The sequence below is a fragment of the Triticum dicoccoides genome, chromosome 5A (assembly GCF_002162155.2).
Source record: "Triticum dicoccoides isolate Atlit2015 ecotype Zavitan chromosome 5A, WEW_v2.0, whole genome shotgun sequence".
NCBI classification, from domain to species: domain Eukaryota; kingdom Viridiplantae; phylum Streptophyta; class Magnoliopsida; order Poales; family Poaceae; genus Triticum; species Triticum dicoccoides.
In genome coordinates, this window is record NC_041388.1 from 669,009,458 (window position 1) to 669,033,694 (window position 24,237).

At 44.8% G+C, this 24,237-nt stretch overlaps 2 protein-coding genes across 2 annotated transcripts; both read right to left on the reverse strand.

The window, feature by feature from the left end:
- Positions 1 to 287: 287 nt before the first annotated feature.
- LOC119298370 lies at positions 288 to 3,375 on the reverse strand. The gene is made up of 6 exons (XM_037575802.1): positions 2,997 to 3,375; positions 2,844 to 2,920; positions 2,646 to 2,682; positions 2,025 to 2,190; positions 902 to 1,313; positions 288 to 705 (listed from the first exon to the last, which is right to left on the reverse strand). Exons 1-6 carry the CDS (start codon positions 3,148 to 3,150, stop codon positions 415 to 417), a joined length of 1,137 nt encoding a protein of 378 aa, XP_037431699.1. The 5' UTR covers positions 3,151 to 3,375; the 3' UTR covers positions 288 to 414.
- Positions 3,376 to 9,594: 6,219 nt separating this feature from the next.
- On the reverse strand, positions 9,595 to 14,654 carry LOC119303968 (NADH dehydrogenase [ubiquinone] 1 beta subcomplex subunit 7-like). Its single transcript, XM_037581131.1, has 2 exons — positions 14,189 to 14,654; positions 9,595 to 9,867 (listed from the first exon to the last, which is right to left on the reverse strand). Exon 1 carries the CDS (start codon positions 14,536 to 14,538, stop codon positions 14,203 to 14,205), a length of 336 nt encoding a protein of 111 aa, XP_037437028.1. The 5' UTR covers positions 14,539 to 14,654; the 3' UTR covers positions 9,595 to 9,867; positions 14,189 to 14,202.
- Positions 14,655 to 24,237: the final 9,583 nt, after the last annotated feature.

A 24,237-nucleotide genomic window follows, 5' to 3' on the forward strand; every position in this document is an offset into this window, starting at 1 on the left:
TCTCTTTTTACTCCACCAAGGTATAGTTTCGGTCTTATTTGACTTTGCTAGTTGCCGGTGTGATTTTTGTATGTGCGCGTTGGTGCTGGTTTTGTGCATCCTAACTATACAAAGGTCGGATGTGATGCTCGTTGTGTTTGTATCCCCTTGAGGCTTCATTTTGAGTTAATAAAATCTACCCTTTGTTGGAAAAAAAAAAACTTCTAAGAGCATATATTGCTCTAGCCTACATAGCCATTCCAAGCGTTGGACATGGAGTTTGGATGCATTGGGCTTCACAAGTCCTGGACAAAGCTAAATTCACAGGCCGATACTATTTAACATGGACCAGTGGCAGGCCCAAACCTGAAGCGAAAATCGGCAAAATCTGTCAGGACAGCTCATAATGGCCCATGTCAACCAGTGGGCCCGTATCTACGAGTCGTGCGTGGACAGCGACAGGTCGAGGCTGATCCGACTCCCCGACGACGACGACGACGAGGAGGCTGTCGACGACGAGAGCAGGCTGCTCTCGGCGCCGCCGCCCCCGGCGGGGCACAGGGCCAGCGCCAGCGACAGCGAGCAGCCACCGTCGCGTTCGCCGGCCAAAGTCAAATTCGTGAATCCGGCGTCGAGGACGTTGCCTGGCGGCTCGGGTCTGCACGGACGGACACCGTCGGTGCGGCTGGCCGTGTATGCGGCCGGGCGGTTAGGAGGCATGCCGACCTGCATGGCACGAACATCATTAGATATTCTTTACTTACTCTTCTGTAATAAGGTCAATAAATCCGTTCGGCTCTCGGCAAATGCAAGTGCAGCACTGGATTCAATCGCTCTAGATGTACATTGATTTTTGAAACAAGATATATAGAGACATTGTCACATTGGCATGCTTGCTGGTAAGCAGAGTGCACGTGCGTACCTCAATAGGGTAGCCATCGCAGCAGGCAGCACGGGGACGGGGAGGATGACGCCCCGGAGCCACCAGGAACCCCAAGAATTCGAGCGTGGAGGCGGCCGCGAGTTCGCCGTCGCGGTGCAACCTTGTTGTAGGCATCCAGGGCTCTCGCCGATGCTTCTGCTTCTGCTTTATTCCCAGCGGCATCGAAGGGCGGGGCTCCACCAAACGAGCCGCGGCCATGGGTGGCGCTTGAAGCACGGCATGCGCCTGCATCATATCCATACGCACGTAGTAGTGTCCACCTGCTGCCGCCGGTACGTGGCTGGACGACGACGACATGCCCCTACCCTCGCATATTCCTCCTCCTTGCACTCTCAGCAGGCTCGTGGGGCTCGCGCTCACCTCCTCCCTTGTCTCCGTCTCAGATGCCCTCCTGTTAATTATTTGGTTGTAGCGAATTAAGTTTCTTACATAGTAATTATATTACTATAAAGTTGTACTAAAACAGCGACTATTGAATATCGATCGAATAGAGTACCGATTATCACTAAGATCTACTTCCTCCGTTTCAAATTACTCGTCGCAGAAATGGATGTATCTAGAATTAAAATACATCTAGATACATCCATACCTGCGACAAGTAATTCGAAACGGAGGGAGTACAATGCTGCTCGCACATTAGTAAATTAATCGGTGATATGTAAATATCTCGATATAGTATAGGAAAGGGGTTATGGATAATCCCACATTCCCACAAGAAAGTGTATACATGTGTACTGCTAGCTTTCCAACGGAACTCGACCGTTGGCGGTCTTGCTCGGCAAAACTTCCAAATATACTTACACGAGCACATCGCGTGCTCGGTCGGTCGTATTTTAACAATTGTAGGTACACCAAGTAGCTTGGAATATAGTACTGGTGTCAGCTCAAGATTCGAGGAGAAAAAGTGGCGCAAAAATGGAGTTCTGGTCTGAAGTGTCGCCATGCATGCATGCATTATTCATGCAGTGACTCATCAGTCATCATCACAACTGAGCCTAGCTAGCTAGCTAGGTACGGCCGGAGTGCCATGAAGAGAAAATAAGAGACAGATTGAATGAACAACCGGGTGAACAAGAAAAAGGAGCATGGAAAAGGTGGTGACCTTTTCAGTTGCGGGTGGAGCGGCAGCGTCGTCGGCTCCTTTCTAGGCTTTGGCGAGCCGTAGCCGGGGAGACGGCACTCCCCATCATCATCGGTGCAGACTTCCATGGCTCCTCCTGTTGAGCGTGTGTGCTCCTCCTGGCCCGACTGTTGCACTTGCTGCATCCCTGCTCGATCCGCCACAACATGCATTGGCAAAAAGGAATTACTCAAGTGTGGAGCACAGTAGCTGCATGCATGCATGCACCGGTACGAATCGATAGCTTTGGCTGTGGCGGAGAAGTGTGCCATGCATGCATGTCACCCATGCACATGTACACACAGACTAATATGCGTCATCAAAGTGTACTACACAAAGACGATTGCATTTAACCTACGACTATCAAGTTCGAAAAGTGTTTCACTTTGTTGCGAGTTGTGCTGGGTAATTCGTTGTACGTACAGCAATTTTCGGATGCTCTGCCCAACAATCAATTATTAATTGTGCTTGCTTTGGTAGTTTGTGTTAGCTTTGGAAAATATGTAACGTTGGACAGCAGATGAGCAGAAGTAAAGGAAATCCTATAGGGCACATGTGCAACTATGCATATGTGGCCATATATTCATGCATGTAAATGTATACCTTGCATTCCAAGATCATTCCTCATGTTCCTGTACATCTGCTTCAAACCACCAGGCAGCTTCAATCATCAGTACGGGATCCAACTCCGTGCAAGAAGAAGAAGAAGAAGAAGAAGAAGAAGATGCCGGGCAAGCTCATGCATGCGTGTCAAGATCCATGGGTATAAGCATGTAGCTAGCTAGGATTGGATTAACAGACCTGCAGATGGCTTTTGACATGAGAAATGGTGAGCCCTCCCACCCCCATCACCTGCAGAACCCGCTTCGGAGTCGCCCCTGCAATGCATGCGCGCGTTAGATCGATGCATGCGCACGGCCAAACATCAGAACGATCGAGCGAGCGAGGGCGTACTGTCGTGGCCTCCGAGGCTGTGAATGGCGTGGACGAAGCAGCGGTGCAGGGCGCTCGTCCACCGGAGGCGCGGCACCTTGGACCTGTTGTACTGCCTCACCCCGCCGCGGCCGCCTCCGCCTCCGCTCCCCTCCCTGGTTGTCCTAGGCGCCATGGTCGCCGATCTGGCTCAGCTTCGAGCTTAGATTATCTCAGCCAAAACACCAGCCGACGCAGCAAAGATAGTATGCTTTGCCTGCCCGCAGGAGCTGAGCCCGTGGTCGACCATGAGGGCCAGCTTATATACCGCTCCAACTAAACACCTCGGCAGCTCTCACAGTCACAGGTAGCTAAGCTACCCAACCAAGGAGAGATGTACGGAGGAGTGTTGAATGCTGCTGCGTAGGAGAGTAGAGAGTGGGGGGAGGGAGAACAGGAAGAGACAAAAGGTTGGAGACAAAGGAGGGGTTTCAGATGCGTTGCAGGGCATATGCCTGCTGCCATGCATGCCACTGCCATGGGGAGGGGATAATTATGAGATGGGCGCAGCGCTGTTGACCCGAGCGAGGAGGGACGAAGACAGGGATGCATGAGCGGCAGTGCCAAAGCTAGTTTTCCGCCTGCCTTGTGTTCCCACTGACACGCACCTGCCTAGCTTGTCCTCTCTCCCTCCTCTTGCATTCTCTGCTCGCTTGCTACAAGTACTCCCTCCGTTTTATTTACCTCGCACGTTAGCTTTGTCTCCAGTCAAGTTTTCTAATTTTTGACTAAAATTTATGTAAAAAATATTAGCATCCGCAATACCAAATCGGTACCATTAGAATCATCATTCAACATATTGTCATATCATATATATATATATATATATATATATATATATATTTGTTATTGTGAAAATTTTGATTACTTCCGATAAATTGGGTCAAACTTTATAAACTTTGGCTTAGGTCAAAACTAATATACGGAGTAAATAGAAACAGAGAGAGTACTTACCTGTGGACATGGGCAGCTTGTACATATTCATTCCGTTCCAAAATATCGATCCCCCCTCCCCCATGGATCATTCCCTCTGAATCGACCGGCAAACAACACACAAAGTTGGCCGAGCATATTAAGAGAGGCCCCAGGAATCCATAATTAAACTTAAAGTGGTGGTCCTAATAGTTTGCTTTTGATATTTGAAGTTATAGGTTTATCCTAAGTCAAACTTGTTTAGGTCTGACCGGGTCTATAGAAAAATATACCAACATCTACAACATCAAATTACTTTCATTAGTATATTTTCATACTATATATATTTAATATTGTCGATATTGGTAATTTTTTCTATAAGGTTGATCAAACTTAAGAGAGTTCGACTTCAAACTCAAGAGAGTTTGACTTCGAACATACCTAGAACCCCAACAAATTTGAACGTAGGAAGCATATAGTTATCCGCTTTTACAAGACGCGAAACTTGCGTTAAAGGGTCTGATCCACCTCACGAGACACCTTACAGATGGCTAGTTCTCACGAAAACACACGTTTACTGAAAAAGAGGGTAGTATGCCAAGTTATCAACACACTCGGTGCCCCGCAAAAAAAAAAAAAATCAACACACCCGATGAACACCACGAGAGAAGCTGGAATAGATATGCCTTGAGCTTGCTGAAAAATCACAAGTGGGTGGGGTGGTGCTTGTAGCCTTGTAGTTGTAGGTTATAGAGAGATTATGCAGATGCGAAAGGATGCGTCGAATCGGAACAACCTAGCTAGAAAAGCTCAATCTTGTCACCGACCGTGACCCATGTGTAGTACGAGATTGAGTTGTTTGTGCACTGAATGACTGAAGTAGTGCACATATGGATGTATGCACGTTTGTGACTAGCTAGCTAACTGCAGAATTTTAGCCCAGGTGGAATAAAGTGAATGCAGGTACGGTTTGATTAGTCAGAAAGGTGCATGGTTGATTAGTCGTAAAAGGACTTGAAGGATTTGATCTCTGAATTTGGACTGAAAAATAGTATAGTACCAATCAATTGCAAAAAAAGCTAGTCAACTTTTTTTTCCTTTTTTAGTCTTGGGAAAACCGAAAGGTTAGCTATCACACAAACCTAGTGAGTCTGTAGTTGAAAGGGGAATGATAGACTGAATTATCATCAGCTAGCATCAACAAGAACATGATGGAGATCAGGTGGCATCATCACTAATAGCATAACTTATCATCGCATAGGCGATTATATATGCAATTAGCTGTGCTCTAAGAGGAGAAAAACAAATTACACATCCAATCAAGTCGAAGATGTTGAACGGCGTCATTGAGTGCGTTTTCCTCGAGAGCTCTGACCGCCGGATCTCTCCTACAGTCCTACTACCACTCGAAGCGGCCGTGCCATTTCCATGGAAAGTTTCTAAAGGAATTTGAATACACTGGTCATGGGTACGTGCAGTCGACAAGGAACAAACTGAATAGAAGAACCATGAAAAGCGTACTACAACTTTTGAGATCTTTCAAAGGAAGGAGAAGGAAGGAGGGAGCTTCAGCAGGTGATGGGCACGATGTACAAAGACAGAGAGAGAGAGAGAAAGAGAGATAAGTGGGGGGAACAGGAGGCGTTGCAGTACAGGAGACAGCGGCGCCATCATTTCATGCAGGGCAAAGCAAGCGGATCATACGGATCATCATGGCCTCGCGCCCTACACCCACTGATCCTCTATGCCACTGCCAACACCCACCGTCGATTCCTAGCTAGCACTCCTGCGTACGTAGCAGGGGGGCGAACCGACCATGAAAAAGCTTTGCATCGATCAGTCTAGCCAACAAGCTCACCACGAATCTGCTGCTATTTCCTCATCAGTGGCAAAAACGAGCACACAAATTAACTACTCCCCCTCCATCCTATAATATAAAAACGTTTTTTACACTAGTTTATAACACGGAGGAAGTAGCTAGCTAGTTGCATGCATGATTTACCCGCAGAAAAAGTACTCCTGTACAAGTACACCCTCTGTTTTCAAACATAAAAGACGATTTTGGCAGTTTAAACTAGACTGCCAAACATGTTACATTTAGTAACGGATGTACTATTTTCTTTTAAAAAAAACGGAAGCAAAATTTTTGTCTCATCTCATTGATAAAGAGGAAGAGAATGGACGGTTAATTAGCAGAAAACCGAGGAGGTAGACGATCTGAGACACTGCGTGGGCGGAGCTGAAGCGGCTGTGCCGGGGCTGTGTTGCAAATGGGGACGGTTGCAGGCATTGACCGGCGCACGCCATGGAGCACGTACGTACGTTCGCCATGACTTGATGTCTCTGCATGCGCCGTCTGCGTGCACATGCATGCATGGATGGACCAGCCAGCACTTGATCGCACGTCGACGGAACACGTTAAACTTGTGGTACGTGCGTGCGTATGTAGTACTACTGTGTGGTGACTACTCTACAGTACGCGTAGCAGCCGGCATGTGGCAAAGGAAGCAGGGCATGTATCGATCGATCACAAGCTAGGCTGGCAACCGTAGGGGCGGATGTGCATTAATTACCGGTGGCGCGCACAGCAGGAAAACGTTCACCCCATACGTTTTTTCTTTTCTTTTTTTTTGAAACTGGAACACCTTGCATTCCAAAATTATGGTGGACCGACCAAATCGGCGGCCACAGCACGGGTTACATCGACGGGGAACTCCGAAAGCCAAATAGACTGGCCATACGTTTTTTCTTTTCTTTTTTTTTTGAGTTGGAATAGTTGCGTTTTTATTCAAATCACGGCAAACTCCGATGCTACCTCTTAGACAATGCACTCTGGTGGCACCTGGAACCAAGTCTTATACGAAGCTTATTGACGCAACCTTCCCTAACTAAAACATGAGCCGCGCTATTTGCAAAGCGACGCACCCGGCATACCTTAGTTTGAAGATGTGTTTTGATCTCCTGAACCACATGCCCATACGCTGACAGAAGACAGACACTTCTCACGCTCAGATATCTTTCTTTGCCACCACCTGTGAATCTGTCTCCGGTAATAATCTCCTCACGTTGATCTCTATAGCAAGCTTGATAGCCCAGCGACAGGCTAGTAGTTCTGCAAGCTCCGGATAGGCAACCAAAGGGAAAAAATGGCACGCTCCCGCTAAGAAGATCCCATCGTGGTCCCTGAGAACCGTGCCTCCGCCACCGACGCCTAATGCTTTAGACATAGCCCCATCACAATTTGCTTTCACCCAGCCAAAATCAGGCATGTCGCAACGTTGAGTTGTAGAGCACCCCCCCGGTCTCTCCTTGATGCTCTCCCACTCCTCGGTTAGCCTCATAACCCTCTCTGCTATACTTCTGGTCTCCTCAATTTCCCGGTCATAGCAAGCCACAATTTTTGACTAATCTATTTTTAACTTCTAATTAGAGCGGGGAATCATTTCAATTAGAAAATTTAACAAGTCCATGAAAAACTGCAAAACAGGCCTGGCGTACTCCAAATGCCCTCTCCACATCCTTTCTAACTGCTTTTTATCTTTGGACAAAGTGAAACATTTTCTGATCAACTGGCTCAGAGATGATGGTGACAAAAGTAGCCCACGGAGAATAATATTGTCAATCAGATAGTAGTCTATCTTGTATTCATGTCCATTGACAGTACAGTTGCAAGGAGGAGGTTTCTCTTCAGTCAGCTTGGCCAGCAATGAAGACCGCTACAGCGATGTCATTGTGAAACCCGGGCATTGCCAAAGAAAGCTTGTACAATCCAGAGATCATGTGATGCATTCAGGAATGATGATAGGCTTCTTAACATGACCATGATATTGCCCGTGTAGAGCTTTTGGACAGTTCTTCCACTCCAGTACATGCAGTCAAGAGATCCAATCAAACCTGGCCACCCTCTTGCTTCGGACATTGCAAGAGCCTCTTGGTGTCTGCTACAGTTGATTCCCTCAAGTACCGAGGTCCAAACACCGAGACCATCGCGGTAGCAAATATGACTATAGCATCTCTGCATTTGCTCTCGGGCATCCGAAGGTATTTGCCCACGAATCTGCGGGCATGGCATATGCAAGCATCCGCAATGATCTCGTGCACTTCTGATACTATAGAATCCGATCCTTCCAACGGCATCCTTCTTTAAGATGAAGTAGTCTTCAAAGGACCGGACACCATGCTAGAGATGATCAAAGACATTTTTTCGCATCCAAAAAAGCCGACGAAAGTTGTCAGCAAATAGGGCATTGGGGCCAAATTAGTCGTCCATCAGCGACAAATGGCCCGGTGTGGTGTTCCGATTAAATACTCGATGACCCTTGATCGATCCCTTGGGTTTGAGGTCCGCTTTAGAGATGCGCCAGGATCCAACCCAAAAAAATTGCCATGTTTTTTTAACATAGTACAGAGCAAGCGCTCATACATACGCATATACATTCACTCCTATGAACGCGCATACACACACACTCTATCCCTATGAGCACCTTAAAGAGACTGGACCGGCATATCATCTTAAGAATTACAAAGTTGTCGTAGGCGCCTTGTTGTCACGGGAATGTCTTCTCCCACTGAAAGCGCATGGCCGGAAATCCTGAAATAAATCCAGAAATAATGCGAGCATCAGAGTTTCCTGGTGGGTTCGGATACCACTGTTTCTCTAACCATCCAACCACATATTGGTTTGCAAATTGCCATGTCGTTATTGGATGGAGGAGCGGGCGAGTAGTTGAGGCCTGAGAGAGAATGATGAGATGGATGACACGCGGAACAGTGACGACGCGCCGGAAGGACACGGTCGGCCTCTCTCACGAGAGCAGTAAGTGGCGGCATGATTGCGCTGCGAGGGGGGCAATGCCGCATGCAGTGGGCATCCATCCATCCATCCAATTTGCCGTTCCCTGCCTCGCTCACCCCCACGACCACGCCATGATTCCTTCTGTCTCCCCCGCGCCCATGGATCTTCCGTCCGTCCGTCCGTCGTCCGATGCGCACGCACGCACGCTGCCTCTAGTCCTGGCCGGCCGGCTGGCTGGCTGGCTAGCTAGATGCTGGAGGATGGATGGAACATGTGCCCGTCTCTGTTTTCTCCGTGTGCCATCATCATTCCCCTGCCCTGCCCCGGCATGCATGCCAATGTCGCCGCCGCCCCTGCCTGCCACGCTGCATGTGTCCGCCCAGTGCACGCATATGCCGCTGCAGCGGCGCCGGCGCTCGTTCTCGTTTCATTGCCAAGGACGTCGGACGTAGGGTGACCAGGATTTGAGACCCGTCCGTCTCTCAAGCTTGCACTAGGCGATGGCATTCAAAATGGCGCTGCTCACTGGCAGACATGCAGCTAGTCAGGATCAAACATTACAGGGCTACGGGCTTGGTTCCGTTTGTCAGCGCAGTTTCACAAAAGACATTATGCCTGCGGACATTTGATGATGTCCATAGGTGATCCGCGTTGGCGTTGGAGTCGAGACCCGTCTCTGAAACTTGCATCCAGTGGGCAAAGAATGGCATGGCTCACTGGCCCAGACATGAAAAACTAGTCACGCCACCGACTGAAAAGAAACAAGCCCCGTGCATGGTCACAGGCTCAGAACAACATTTGGCCACGATAACCTCACAAGGTTTAGCGGAGTACAAGCAAAGATAATCATCTTATAACAGAGGCACTACTACATCAACCTAGCTGGCTACATAAGCAGACATCCATGCATTGCATTCAAAACTTCAAGGTGTCATTTCACTCAACGAGTATAAACATCTAGTTCCTTATTGCATCATCACACTTAACAAGAAGAAAACTGGTAGGTGCTCGCACCAAAAGAGAAAAAAGGCAGGAGGAAACAAGACGGGAATTAATTCAAACAGAACACATGTTTTGTTCATACAAGAACAACATTGATGATCCTTGCAAGCACCGCGCCCTTCGAGCTCCCATGACCAACCCATCCTGCGCATCCAAAAGGAATCCATTGATCAATAGAAATATGATGGCTGAGTGATAAATATGCGCCACAGAAAAGTACTCCCTCTGTAAACTAATAATAAAACCTTTTAGATCATATCAGATGGAATGAAGTGTCTGGCATGAAAGGAATATAACAGAAGCAAAGACTACCAGGGGAAACAGCGTCACATTTTCTGACCCTGCTTCAGGCCAAAACGGATAGGGAAGAAAGAAACTCTTGTTCCCAAACGTTAACCATCAGACGGGCGTAGTGATGAATTTACATGGTAGACATCAAAGGGCGTAGTGACGAATGTACATGGGAGACAAACCCCTCAGAAGGCCATTGTCATTTAGGAGAATGAGATAACAGAGCAGCACCTATCAATTTTGGCCTGAAGGCACTGACCCCGCATACCCGAAATGAACAGTCAAAGGCGACAAAACCTGATGGACAGCATAGAAAGGATTGCAAATGCCAAAAACCTTCACATCAAAATGTCATGATGCACTAAGTCCGAAGGCAAGAGTACCCCACATACAGTGTAAGTGCAGGGATTCCTTTGCAGTTATTATTAACGGAACAGATGAGCCTTGACGAGCCAAAGGACACTAGTTGTAGTATGCCATTATACTCTGTCCTTTGTTTCTTGCTGTCACAGGCTGCAAACAGAATCATCAGACAAGATTGCGGAACTGCTAAGAAGACATGATTTACAGTGGACGGTTTGCAGCCATATGGGCTAGATCAGACCAAAAGATTCCTTGAATATCACATCCGTTGTGTTCTCAACAAGTCACGGGTAAGCATAGGACTCCCGATGCAAATGTAAGGTAAAACTGAAGTCTATTTCTTTGAACAAGATCTCATGATGGTTTCTTGCATGAGTTAGACAGGTTACTCGTGTGCAGGGATTCCTTTGCAGTTACTATTAATGGAACGAAATAGCCTGGACCACCCAAAGGACACTAGTTGTATGTACAAAATTATTCTGTCCTTTGTTTCTTGTTGTCACAGGCTGCAAACAGAATTATCAGACAAGATCGTGCATGTAACTGCTAAAAGGACAAGATTTACAGTGGACAGTTTGCAGCCATATGGGCTAGATCAGATCCAAAAGATTCCTTAAATGTCACATCCATTGTGTTTTCAATATGTCACGGGCAAGCAAAGGACTCCTGATGCAAATGTAAGGTAAAACGTAAGTTTTTCTTTGAGCTAGATAAAACTAAAGTCTTTCTATGAGCTAGATCTCATGATGGTTCCTTGCATCAGTTATACAGGTTACTCATGTTAAGTTGGAAGTACAGGGATTCCTTTGCAGTTACTATTAACGAAATGAATTAGCATCGACCACCCAAAGGATACTAGTTGTACGTATACCACAGGCTGCAAACAGAGTTATCAGACAAGACCATGGAACTGCTAAAAAGACATGATTTACAGTGGACGGTTTGCAGCCATATGGGATCAGATCCAAAAGATTCCTTAAATATCACGAGACATTCGTGATAATTTCAACATATCATGAGTGGGCAAAAGACTTGACTGAGTGCAAATGTGAGGTAAAAGTGAAGTTTCATATATGTCCATTTCTTTTGAATTCCATCTTATGATGGTTTCTTGCATGAATTAGAAAGGCTACCCCTGTTAAGCTTAAGTTGAACAAGCTTCTAAAAAAAAAGCAAGCGACTTAGCAAGAAGCAGACAGAACTAATAACTAATTGTACAGAACAAATATGAATCATCACCACAATATGCTCATTTCCGAGATTTATCATATGTGGTAGTGCCAAGCTACGGTGTTTCGCATTTGATTAACAAGTTCAACAGGTGGCAATTTTTCAGTGTAAAAATCTAAATCATTAAATGGATATGACAACATATTTGCAGAAAGAATAAAAAATATAGGGTCGAAGGACAATTTTCTTAGTCTCCATCACTAGGTCACATTTTGCAATACCATCCAGTTAGTGATTTACTAGCATCTACACTCCATTCAATAGATGGAAACAGAAACAGGGATCTTTTTAGCGTCGTCCATTTCAATAGAGAGATTAAAAACTCTAGCATTCGTATAGAATCTGAAGGTTGATTGCATACCAACTACGGAGTATGAAGTAAATGAGGTTTCGAAAAGTAATGTAGGGCAGATGCATTAGGTGTATTGAATTCAAGGAAGAACAGTAAGTGTGAGAATGGTCTGGGATGCTGAATGTAACCAGAAATCAACAGATATATGTACTGGTTTTTAAATAAAGTTGTGCCTTTAACCTATTCATCAAGCTGGTTAGATAACAATATGATTTATGAACTCAAGAAGACTGAGGTATATTTCACGTAGACTATTGAATTGATTAAATTGATAGAACAAACGGTTCACTATAGTTAAACACGATGCATTTCACAGTCGGTGGCAGATCTACCACTGGGGCGAGCTGGGGCGGCCGACCCAGGTCGCCGTAGCCAGAGCAGAGACCTCTCCCTACCTATTCTTGCGCTGGTTCTTTCAGATTCCTCCGGTAGCGAACAGCGGTGCTGCTGTTTGCCTGTTTATGTGATCTCTGCGCATGAAGGGGTATGTGAGGTTGAGGGAGAGAAGGTATTTTGGGCTTGGGCAGGAGCGATTGAACTTAAGGCCCAACGTGGATCGGACAAAACATCCACATGCAGCCAGGCAGCCACCATGGACGGTCTCTCAAAAAATGCCAGCATCGAGAGAAGGTATAGAACGTAGCGCTATTTGTGAGGCACACAAGCTAGTAAAATTCTGGCACTCAGATCAAGATCGTCATATTTGGCTAGGGGTTCCTCATGATCCATTTGCATCACTGCTATAATTTCTTTCGATTAATAAAGTTTTCAGCAGGTTCGCTAAAAAGAAAACCAGCCACCTCTCCCCAAAATCATCCTTCCTGAGTCGGCCAACTTCCCGAGCCCTAATCCACTGTTATGCGCCGCCGCTCACCGCTCCGTGCGGCGCTGCACCCTCCTGCTGCTCCATGCCACTCCTGCCTGCTGCACCACCACCTGCTCCGGGCCACTGCTTCCTGCACCGCCCACTCCTTGTCGTATTGTGGCATCAAGCGAGCATTTCAAGTGTCAATAGTATGTTAGTAGTTCTCATGGTTGTTTTATGCCTTTTCATGTTTTTAGTAGTTGAATTTCATGATTTTTGCTTGAGTAGACATGCATTTGTAACTTAAAATTTTAGACCCTCCTGCTGCTCCATGCCACTCCTGCCTGCTGCACCACCACCTGCTCCGGGCCACTGCTTCCTGCACCGCCCATTCCTTGTCGTATTGTGGCATCAAGCGAGCATTTCAAGTGTCAATAGTATGTTAGTAGTTCTCATGGTTGTTTTATGCCTTTTCATGTTTTTAGTAGTTGAATTTCATGATTTTTGCTTGAGTAGGCATGCATTTGTAACTTAAAATTTTAGACCTTAAATGTTTCGCCACGGCTAAGCTCAACAGGAAATGCATACTTGAGATCAAATGCCAAAAGATATAGGCAGCTTTTCAATATACTGGCATACAGCAAGGCCAAATGAAAGAATGAAAAGGGAAAAAAGGTCTCGCAGAGACTGAGACAGTAAGGTAGCAAGTTTGTGAATGAAGCTTTGTTTTCTAATTCAACATATAACCAGAACAGATACCCCCTCTGCTGCCAAGACCAGTCTAAAATTTTAATGCTTCACTGATGCCACGAAAAACATATATTAAAAAGAATTCCAGAATAGATTATGAATTAGCTTTGAAGCTCTACAAAAATCCACAGGCCAAACAGCAGGAATTTATGTTAGCTTTATTTACACCTATGTAACCCTTTTTCGCATTTCAAAAGCTCTATAGCCACAAAATATTCACATTTGACAACTCAAAAAGTATAAACCTCCGAAATGAATAATTCACAGGCCAAACACACAGGGATTCGGGTAGGCCTTACACCAGTGTAATCAATCCCATTTTGCACTGTCAAAGCACTGTAAGGTCGAAACATTCACAATTCACAACTCAAAAAAGTAAACCTGCAGAATAAAAATAGAAATGGACGGAGCAACAGCGAAATGCAAGGATATGGCATGAAAGCGGATCCCAGATCCCCTGCCTACATCGGTTTACAGATCTAGACTCTAAACGTTTGTCAGCATCCCGTGAATTTGAGTCGAACCCGACACAATCGTCTCGCAATCAGCTATAGGGGTCAACCACCCTACCGCAAACCCTAGCTATCCATCGAACTCCACCCAATCAACCTAATTAATGTTGACGCAATGCCTGGAACGGAAAAAGAAACGGTGGGGAGGAGCGGGCGGCTCACCTGAATCTGACGGATCAGGCGAGCTTGGCGGTGGAGGGGGCAAGGGGCACGCCGATGGTGACGCTGCCCTTGACCTTGGCGCCCGCCTGCGCCTCGCGGATCTTCTGCATCTGGAGCATCCGCTCCATGACGAGCTCGTACTGGCACTTCTCGTAGGAGTGGCGCTCGGGCTCGCACTTCCAGGGGAGGTAGAACTCGGCGACGCGGCACTTGTTGAGCGGGATGAGGAGGTGCGCGCACTGGTCGCGGTAGGGGATCGGCAGGCGCGCCTCCGCCATCTCCGCCTGGGTCGCGATCTGCGGCTTCGAGGTGCCCAGCTGCACGCCGGCCGCCGCCGCCGCCGCCTCCATCTCTCACCTTCTTCTCTCTTCTCCGGCGAGGTCGCCGATGGGCTGTGCGGGTGCGGGTGCGGTGCGGCGTCTGGTTCGGGCGAGAGAGTGGTGGTGGGTTCCCGTCGCTCTGGAGTTTTGGACTGTGGGTGTTGTTGGTCTGGGTTCGGGCGGGCTTGAGTCGGGGCCTGCGACTGGGAGTTCTTCTAGCCCGTTAAGGAGCTCCTTTTGCATCTCTACCGCGGCCTTTTAACGGTTGCATGTATTTTAAATAATTTGCCTAAATGTCTCAAAAAAATATTTGCATAAAAAATACTGGAGTATTAAAATGTTTTGTTGTCAAAATGTTTTGCGCTATATTTTGGTTTGACTAGGTAATTGCCCGTGCGTTGCAATGAGTGCATAGTGTCAAAAACGCTCTTATATTTATGGGATGGAGGAAGTGGTAGATTAGGCTATGACTGCACATCTATTGTTATATTTTATGCTAATATCTTAGCAAGTTTCTATGCAATCACCATAATTTACCTGTCATCTTATTGTTATAAGCACTTGCTAGGTAAGAACTTATTGACTTACGAAAGAAAATAAATCACTATGATTTATCTGCCATCTTATTGTCAATTAGTCTCCATGTCCCATAATATAAAGTGGTATTACATTCGATATGTGAGTATATTAGATTTAATAATGTCTTATATTATGAAACGGAGGGAGTACAGTTTTGGTAAAAAAAAAGTCCTGACTTGCCAAAGAAAATATAATTTAATTGTGATAAGTTGGGACGATTGAGTCGGTTTTTAGGAAAAATAGATGAGAGAAAAATCAAAGATGGGGGAATAAATCAAAAAAGAGGATGGAAGGGGAACATACATAAAGAGATTCGACGAAGGAAAGGGTGAAATGGAAACTTTACATTCTTTTTAAGTAGTATAATATAATAAAGATTATGTTGTGTAGAACATGAATATTTAAAGTAATAATATTCGAGCTAAAACTCAACATACATATGATTTATTGTGTTTGATCATATCCATAAATTCAAAGATTTTGCTAAAAAAAATTATGAACTAGATGATACCCCGCACGTTGTTGCGGGAATTGGATATAGTATATTTAAGTGCTATTTGGTAGTATGAATATGAATATTTAAATATACAATATGAAATGGAAATAAAAATAGATATGCTTTATTGTATTCAGTTATTGTATTGTTTTACAATCTTTATTGAATAAAGGTTGCATAAACAAATATATTTTCCCATGCATGATTGCTTGTTGAGGTGGTCCTTTTCTTGTGCATGATTGTATGTTGAGGTGACATATTTGCATGTTGAGAGAAATATGGGCAATGAGGATCAACTATTTTAGTGAGGCTACGCACGTTGTTTTCCCATGCACGATTGCATGATTGCTTGTTGAGATGGTCTTTTTCTCATGCATGATTGCATCTTGAGGTGACACATTTGCAGAAGTATGGGCATTGAGGGTCAACTATTTGAATGAGACTCTGCGCATTGGTGTGAATTTTTTTTAGTGCATACAATGGTGACTTAGCAAATAAAAAAAAGGGCAACCTGGTGCATGTAGCTCCCGCTTGCGCAAGGTCCAAGGAAGGGTCCGACCACTTTGGATCTATAGTACGCAGCCTTTTCCTACATTTCTGTAAGAGGTTGTTTCCAGGACTTGAACCCATGACCTCATGGTCACAAGGCAGCAGCTTTACCACTGCGCCAAGGCTCCCCTTCAATGGTGACTTAGCAAATAAAATTATTAATTTTAGAGACTATAATGCATAAAGCACGTAGTGCATTAACAACTGTACAGTTACAATACCAAAATGCCACTCTACATATGATCAGAAATATAATTCATTGAGTGCTCTGTCGGATGCATGCTTAGTTCAATGGTATTTTTTGTACCTGACAAACATATTTGCATCATGTGCTAAACTATTCAGAAATGGTCTGATATCCCCACCATCTCCTGGCCAACAACATACGAACATATTGACATCACAGGCACAATATGGTGATATCGCTAGCTAGTAACCATCAGCAGTAATATGATATGCATACTTACCCATAATATATATATATATATATATATATATATATATATATATATATATATATATATATATATATAGTCGACAACCCTTCCACATTCAATCCTAGCAAGCGCATCTAATTCATACCATGCTAGCTTGTCAGCTTGAACACCACACCAAAATTAGATGTAAGAAGGTAACCTTTACCTGGAACTTGAACCTCTATAGACCAATTATCTACTCTTTTATTTTTGACATATAAAAAAATGATCTACTTCCTGCAGCAGAACAATCAATTCAGTGCTCCTAAATTTACCATATGGTGAATAATTTCACAGAAAAATGGATCGTGCTCAGGAATTTTTCTTCAGATAAGAGACTCTTTTACCTACCTCGTGATGCATAGTGAATTCACATGCCTTTCTTGTTAATTGAGGACCAAGATGGTAGACTTCTGTACCATGATGGTCTGGGAGCCTGGGAGTCCTAGAACTACCCATCCCTACCATCACACCGTACCACACCGGTCCTCCTTGGACCTTGGTTACATGGTAAACATGTTCTAGAGCATAGGCTTTGGGACACCCTCTTATCTAGCCATTCATTTTTACATCGCGATTCGTGCAAGTACATTTGTCTTTTTTTTTCTCCCATATAAAACAACATATGAACTTCAAACTTGGCAACTCAACAAAACATTCTTACTAGAATGTGAGAAAAAACTTTCGGAATTTTTCGTGCAATATAAATACTAAAAAGTACATTTTTTAATACAAAAAATCTAATTTCGTATATTTATGTTCGACAAAAAAATCTGAAAGTTTTTTCCCATATTCTAGTTAGAATGTTTTGGTGTCATGCAAAGTTTGAAATTTATATGTTGTTTTATTTTGAAGAAATAAAAAAGAAAAAAATCTGATGTACCAAGTTAGTTGTCTAGTACGGATCTCAAAACAATGTTGGAGTGTAAGGATAAGGGTGTCCAGAAACCCGAGCTTTAAAAATCCACGTTTACACGCATCATACAGGCGCTGAAGCTGGATACAGTGGCTACCAGCGATGGCCGATTCGACAGCACGGTCGGCGCCGGCGAGGTGACAATCCCGCGACCACCGCCCCGCCGTTCGCTCAGATCGCTCAAGTCTCTGGCCCGTCCTCCAGCTGCGCTCCGCTGACCTCCCTCATGATGGTTGTTGAGGTTGCCACTTTCACCGCCGAGGCCCGCACGGACCTCTGCCTCCGGGGATCGCAGAAGACGCTAATGGATAGCCGCGCTAGCGCGTCATGCTCACCCTGCTGAATCTCAAGCAGCCAATTGAAATCCATCAACTGCTCACCCTGCTAGACGCTAATGGATAGCCGCGCTAGGGCGTTGCTTGCGGGGATGTCCATCAACTGCGCATGCGCTTCTACCTAGTGCTGCACGCCGCAATTTAAGGAGTTGGATGATCTAGAAGTTGAAGCGGAAGTGCGCAGTAGCAGATGGATTGAATAGCAGCGGATAACTTACCTCCAATAAATAATGGTGGAGAACTGTTTCAGTCCTAGAACTTACCTCCACATATATTTTGCTGTAAAATTGGTCAAACATATACAATAGTTGACTTTTTGAAAAACTAATACACCTTATATTTAGGAACGGAGGGAGTATATGTGGGAGGGAAACAAAGCGAAACAATCTGTGCTCTATTCCGATCTGCAGTTGCTATTCCTTTGGGCTCCTGTATATATGTACTCGCCTCTTCCCCTTTTAAAACTTAAAAGCCATACTAAAAGGCCCAGGAGGGGAGAGGAGCGGGCATGTGGGGACAGGAAACGCTGTGGCTATCGGTGGTTTATACGGCTGGAAAGAAAATGCACGAGAGGGTTTGTGATTTGTCTTCTGTTGGTTGTGGGTGACTGTAAACTGAACGCATGACATGGCATGCATGTAGGTTCTGAATTTATGACATGGCATGCTTGTTAAGGTGGATGGGCCGCATGTTGAGATAAATATGATAGTGGGGATGAACTTCTAAGTATATAGGATAAGAGCATTGTATTTCCCCACTTTATGCTTAAGTTGCCCTTTCCCACTTGGAAGAGATGCTACATGCTAGAACTTGTATTTAATTGCCAGCTAGAACTATAACAAGTTATCAAGATTGTCTCTTTGGTTTCATGAAAAGATTTATTTCATTACAGAAATCTCATGTTGTGGTTAGAGACATTCATGATTTTTCTTAGAAATAAAGGAAATGCTACCGAAATTTAGAGTGGTGTGGTAGCATCGTCAGGTTTGCTCAAAATCTGGGGTGTCACATCTCGGTTTCAAGCATGTATTGGATCCCCTGTATGCTCCCTTGCTGGCCTTATATACTCGACGCTGCTAAGCTTACATTACTTGGGACATGTCGTGGTGGGCTTTCTCCACTAGTCCGCCTCGACCCTGGTTCCTCTCCTGCTGGCTCTGCTATCCAATCTCCATAGCATACCTAGGTCTTCCCAACTCTTGGGGTTAGCCCGATAGTGGTGGTCCTTATGGAACCCAAGGACACGGGGACATGATGATCGTTTCCTCGTCAATTAGTCCCTTGAGACGTTGATATTAATTACCGAATCTACCTAGGAGATTAGGGTACACTTTCGTATCCCACACAACCGACTCTGATATGACCAGGGAGCTCCTGAAATGAATATTCCACCCATCTGGCAAGGCTATCTCGTCCACCTGGGGGTACGCAGTGATGCCGAAGAACAACTGGAAACTGTCCTTGAGCGAGTCGCCTAGACATCCCCAACCCATAAGGCCAGCCAGTAATCCATAGATCCATTGATGTGCTTAGTCCCCGATATAAAGAAGTGTTTAATATGCTTTGGGCCCCATTTACAAAATGGGAGCCCCAAATCACTATATCAACAAAATAATGTCACGATCCTGCGGGTATTAAGCTCGAAGCATATTGCCCAAAGGCCTTTGCTGGTCGGAAGCAATTTCCCATACCCACTTAAGGAAGAGAGCCTTATCCATCACCTTGGAGTTAGTGATTCACAAACCACCAAGCTCCTTAGACTTGCACATGGCCTCCCATTTGACCATGTGATATTTCCGTTTGAGCCTGATTCTACCTAGAAGAAGGTGGGAAGGCCCCTAAATTTTTAAATTTTTTGTTTCAAAGCGGACCCCACAAATTTTAGGGAGTTCAGTTGAGGAGATGGTTTGGGGAGTTAGGTTTTACGGAAAGGGCCAAAGATTCTCGAACATTTGCAATTAACATGCAAAAAAGTGTGTAAATGACTCCATAGTAGCTCTTCTACCATTGATATTGCCATCCAAGGAGAGCCTTGTTTGACAATGTAGGTTGGACATGAAGATTTACAAAGACACAATGTAGAAGATGGTGGAATGGGGTGATGTGTTATCCTTTAAAATGGTTTGGAGAAACACGATGGACTGCGCCAGCGAGCAATAGATATTTTACTATTCAGAAGATAAGCAATGAAAGATAGGTAGGGGATGTTGTGACAAGGCAAAGAATCAGAGGTGAAGGTACACACAAAATCGGATCGGGTTATCTCTATTGCAAAGTATTTTCCTTGTATGAATTATCAGAAATTAGCACAACACAATCCATAATTTGCAAGATTTCTTGGATCATTGAAACCAAAGGGAATGAAGTACCTCTGACATATTATTATATCAGATGAAACTCGTGTGGATGTGCCTCACATGGCTGTGTACCAAGAAACTAAAGTCACATACACCAAATAAAAGATTTCTAGCAAGTATATCTTTTGCAAGGTCATTAGCATTCAAGCGGTATGCGCCGTACGTGCTTAGATCGTTTTCCTCTCATCCTGGCGACTAGAACCCTAGCCGCCACCAAGAGGCCAGTCTTCCAGCGCCGTCCTCCGGCGGCTCCTCTCCTCCGGCGCCCTCGGTCGTTGGTGGTGAGAAAGTCTCCGGATCCACGTGTGTGGATCGTTTCTACTCCCTCGTAGTCTAGGTTTTTAGATTGTTCATCGTCTTGGCTTCGGCGGCGACGATGAGGACACTGAATAAAGATTCTTCGGATCCTTTTCTGACGAGGCCATCGGTCCTATGGTTAGGGATAAATTTGGATTCCAGATTGTTCAAGCAAGGATGGCGTGGCAGCGGCGACATCCTTGTGATGGACCTATGCACTCGGGCTCCGCCATTGTGACGGCATTTGCTCCAGTGTCGGCGCGAAGCTTGGGAGGTAGTCCAAGAGTGGATGTAGATTGTGGTCTACATCGACGACATCTGGAAGATGGAACATGTGTTGGTTCGTGGTTCGTGGATGGCAGGTATTGTTTCTTCTTTCGACATCTTTGTCGTGGTGGGGTGCCAGATCTGGAGTTCGATGGCGTGTCTGGGGTGTTGCCCCAGTCTGATTCGTTCAACGACAAGGGTTTCACTTTTGGTGAGCCAGCTTGGAGGTCCGCAAAGCTGCATATCAGTGATGGAGCCAAGTCGAGCTCAGGTTAGGAGGTTATTTGTCATTCTTTTCTTCGGTGGCTGTTGTGGTGGTGCTGGAGGCACATGACGGGCGTTGGTGTCAAGCTCAGAGATGTTCTGCTATCTTTTCAATATTATCATGCCGGTCGCTATGTGACTTGTACTATCTTTATGATATGAATGAGACACGTATTAACATGCAAAAAAAGGTCATTAGCATTCCATCTTCCCGCCGAACTTGAAAAAAATACCAACTCCCCCATGATAAAAAATCATGATAAATGAAAAAAACAAATTTGTATAGAAGTACTCTGATATTAATCCTATATATGCCCTATGAAAATTCACAGCCCGCAAAATATGACAAGTCCACAACATAAGGATGAAATAGTAGCCCATGTTATTTTGAGTCATATTTTCCTACACCGCTAGTAATGTGAAATGTTGACCGAATAGAGCAGTATTTCAACAAGATTCGTGCAATGAACTTTTTTTATAAAACTTCCGATATATTCATTAACTATCAAGGTAACAAAGAACAACAACAAAAAATTACATCCAGGTCCATAGACCACCTAGCGATGACTACAAGCACTGGAAAGCCAAAGGCATTGGAGCGCCGTTGTCATTGTCTCTCCCTCATTGTAGCCGAGCAAACATTGTTGTAACAGACAATCGGAAAGTCGTCGTGTTAAGGCCTCATAGCATCAGCGCACCAGAACAACAACCACCAACATTGAAAAGAAGCCTAGATTGGAAGAATCCAACCTGTAAACACATAGACGCAGACGAATAAAGACCGTATCGAAGCGGATCCACTAAAGAAAAACGATGATCGGATCCCACGAGATCCGCCGGGGACACACCTCCACACACCCTCCGACGACGCTAGAAGCATCGCAGACACGAGGGCTAGGCGGAGAGGACCTTATTCCATCTTCAAGAAGGCGCCTCCGCCTCGTCTTTCTGAGCATGGCATAAACCCTAACAAAACTCCAAAAAACACCTAAAAACGAAGCCATCCCGCCAACAAAGGCCAAGATCCACTGCGTCTCCATGATCCAAGGACCATAGGAGACGAGGCGGACCAACGGCGGCGCCGTCGAGAGGCAATGAAACCCTAGCTAAGAGGTCGTAGGAGGAAGTAGTGAAGGGGTATTCGTGCAATGAACTTTGTTTGAATTAGAATGATCTAATCTCCTGATCGATGGTTACAAGCCCCCTTTTATATGTCCCGAAGAGACACGACGATCCCTCAAGGAGGCGTCGGTTCCAAGAGATCGAAGGGAGGCGTCGGTTGCAGGACAAACCGCAACGACGGTTTGGGCAAGGGGAGATTTTCCCCTAATTACAGAATTATTTTTAACACTCCCCCTAATCTACGCTTGACCATGTAGATCATCTTCACGATTGTCCGGAAAGCTCTATCATCTCAAAAGTTTTTCATAAAATCTTTGATGAGACCCTGAAACATATACTCACAAAGAAAGATAGCATAATGTGATGTCATTAAAATGAGTATATCTCAAGAAGAGACTCCCCCTGACACCTGCAAGTCCCTAAGTCTTCGCATACCAATTCCATGAACACATTTCTGGAATGTAGAATTTGGTAGAGACTTGGTAAATAAATCAGCAAGGTTGTCGCATGATTTGACTTACAGAATGCTTATTTCCCTGCTTTTCTGAAGATTATGGGGGGGAAACCATTTAGGAGAAATATGCTTGGTGATATTACTCTTGATGTATCCCGTTTGCATCTGCGCAACACAGGCCGCATTATCTTCATAGATAATGGTAGGTGATTTTATCGAACCCATTCCACATGACTATTATATGTGGTTTATCATTCTGCGAAGCCATACACATTCGCATGTTGCTTCAAATAATGAAATTATTTTAGAATGGTTGGTAGATGTTGCCACCAGAGTCTGTTTCAAAGACTTCCATGATATAGCAGTGCCACCATGTAGGAACACGAAGCCGGTCTGAGATCTGGCATTATAGGGATCATACAAATAGCCGGCATCTGCATATCCAATCACATCAGAGTCCTGATTTTTCTGGAACTGGAAAAATAGGCCAACATCCTTTGTGCCTTGGAGATATCGAAAGATATTCTTCACTCCAGACCAATGACGTTTGGTGGGAGCTGCGCTATGTCTAGCAAGTAGATTCACTGCAAATGCAATATCAGATCTTGTGCAATTTGCAAGATACATAAGCGCTCCAACAGCACTAAGGTATGGAACTTTAGGTCCTAACACCTCTTCTCCATCATCCCTTGGTCTGAACAGATCTTTCTCTATGTCTAGAGATCGAACCACCATAGGAGTTTTAGATGGATAGGAATTGTCCATATTGAATTTCTCCAATATTTTCTGGATATAGGCAGATTGGTGTACGATGATTCCTGAGGGAACGTGCTCAAGTTGAATACCTAAGCAAAATTTGGTTTTACCCAAATCCTTCATCTCAAATTCCATCTTTAGGTGATTGCGTGCTTCATCAGTGTCTGGTGTGCTGCCGATGATGTTGAGATCATCAACATACACAGAAATGATGCAAAATCATGTAGAGGACTTCTTGATGAAAACACATGGGCAATCAGCACTATTGGAGTAACTGATAACCCACAAGTATAGGGGATCGCAACAGCTTTCGAGGGTAGAGTATTCAACCCAAATTTATTGATTTGACACAAGGGGAGGCAAAGAATATTCTCAAGTATTAGCAGCTGAGTTGTCAATTCAACCATACCTGGAAACTTAGTATCTGCAGCAAAGTGTTTAGTAGCACAGTAATATGATAGTGGTGGTAGCAGCAACAAAAGTAAAGACAGCAAAAGTAATGTTTTTGGTATTTTGTAGTGATTGGAACAATAGCAGCGGGAAAGTAAATAAGCGTAAACCAGTATATGGAAAACTCGTAGGCACCGGATCAGTGATGGATAATTATGCCGGATGCGGTTCATCATGTAACAGTCATAACATAGGGTGACACGGAACTAGCTCCAATTCATCAATGCAATGTAGGCATGTATTCTGTATATAGTCATACGTGCTTATGGAAAAGAACTTGCATGACATCTTTTGTCCTACCCTCCCGTGGCAGCGGGGTCCTATCGAAAACTAAGGGATATTAAGGCCTCCTTTTAATAGAGAACCGGAACAAAGCATTAGCACATAGTGAATACATGAACTCCTCAAACT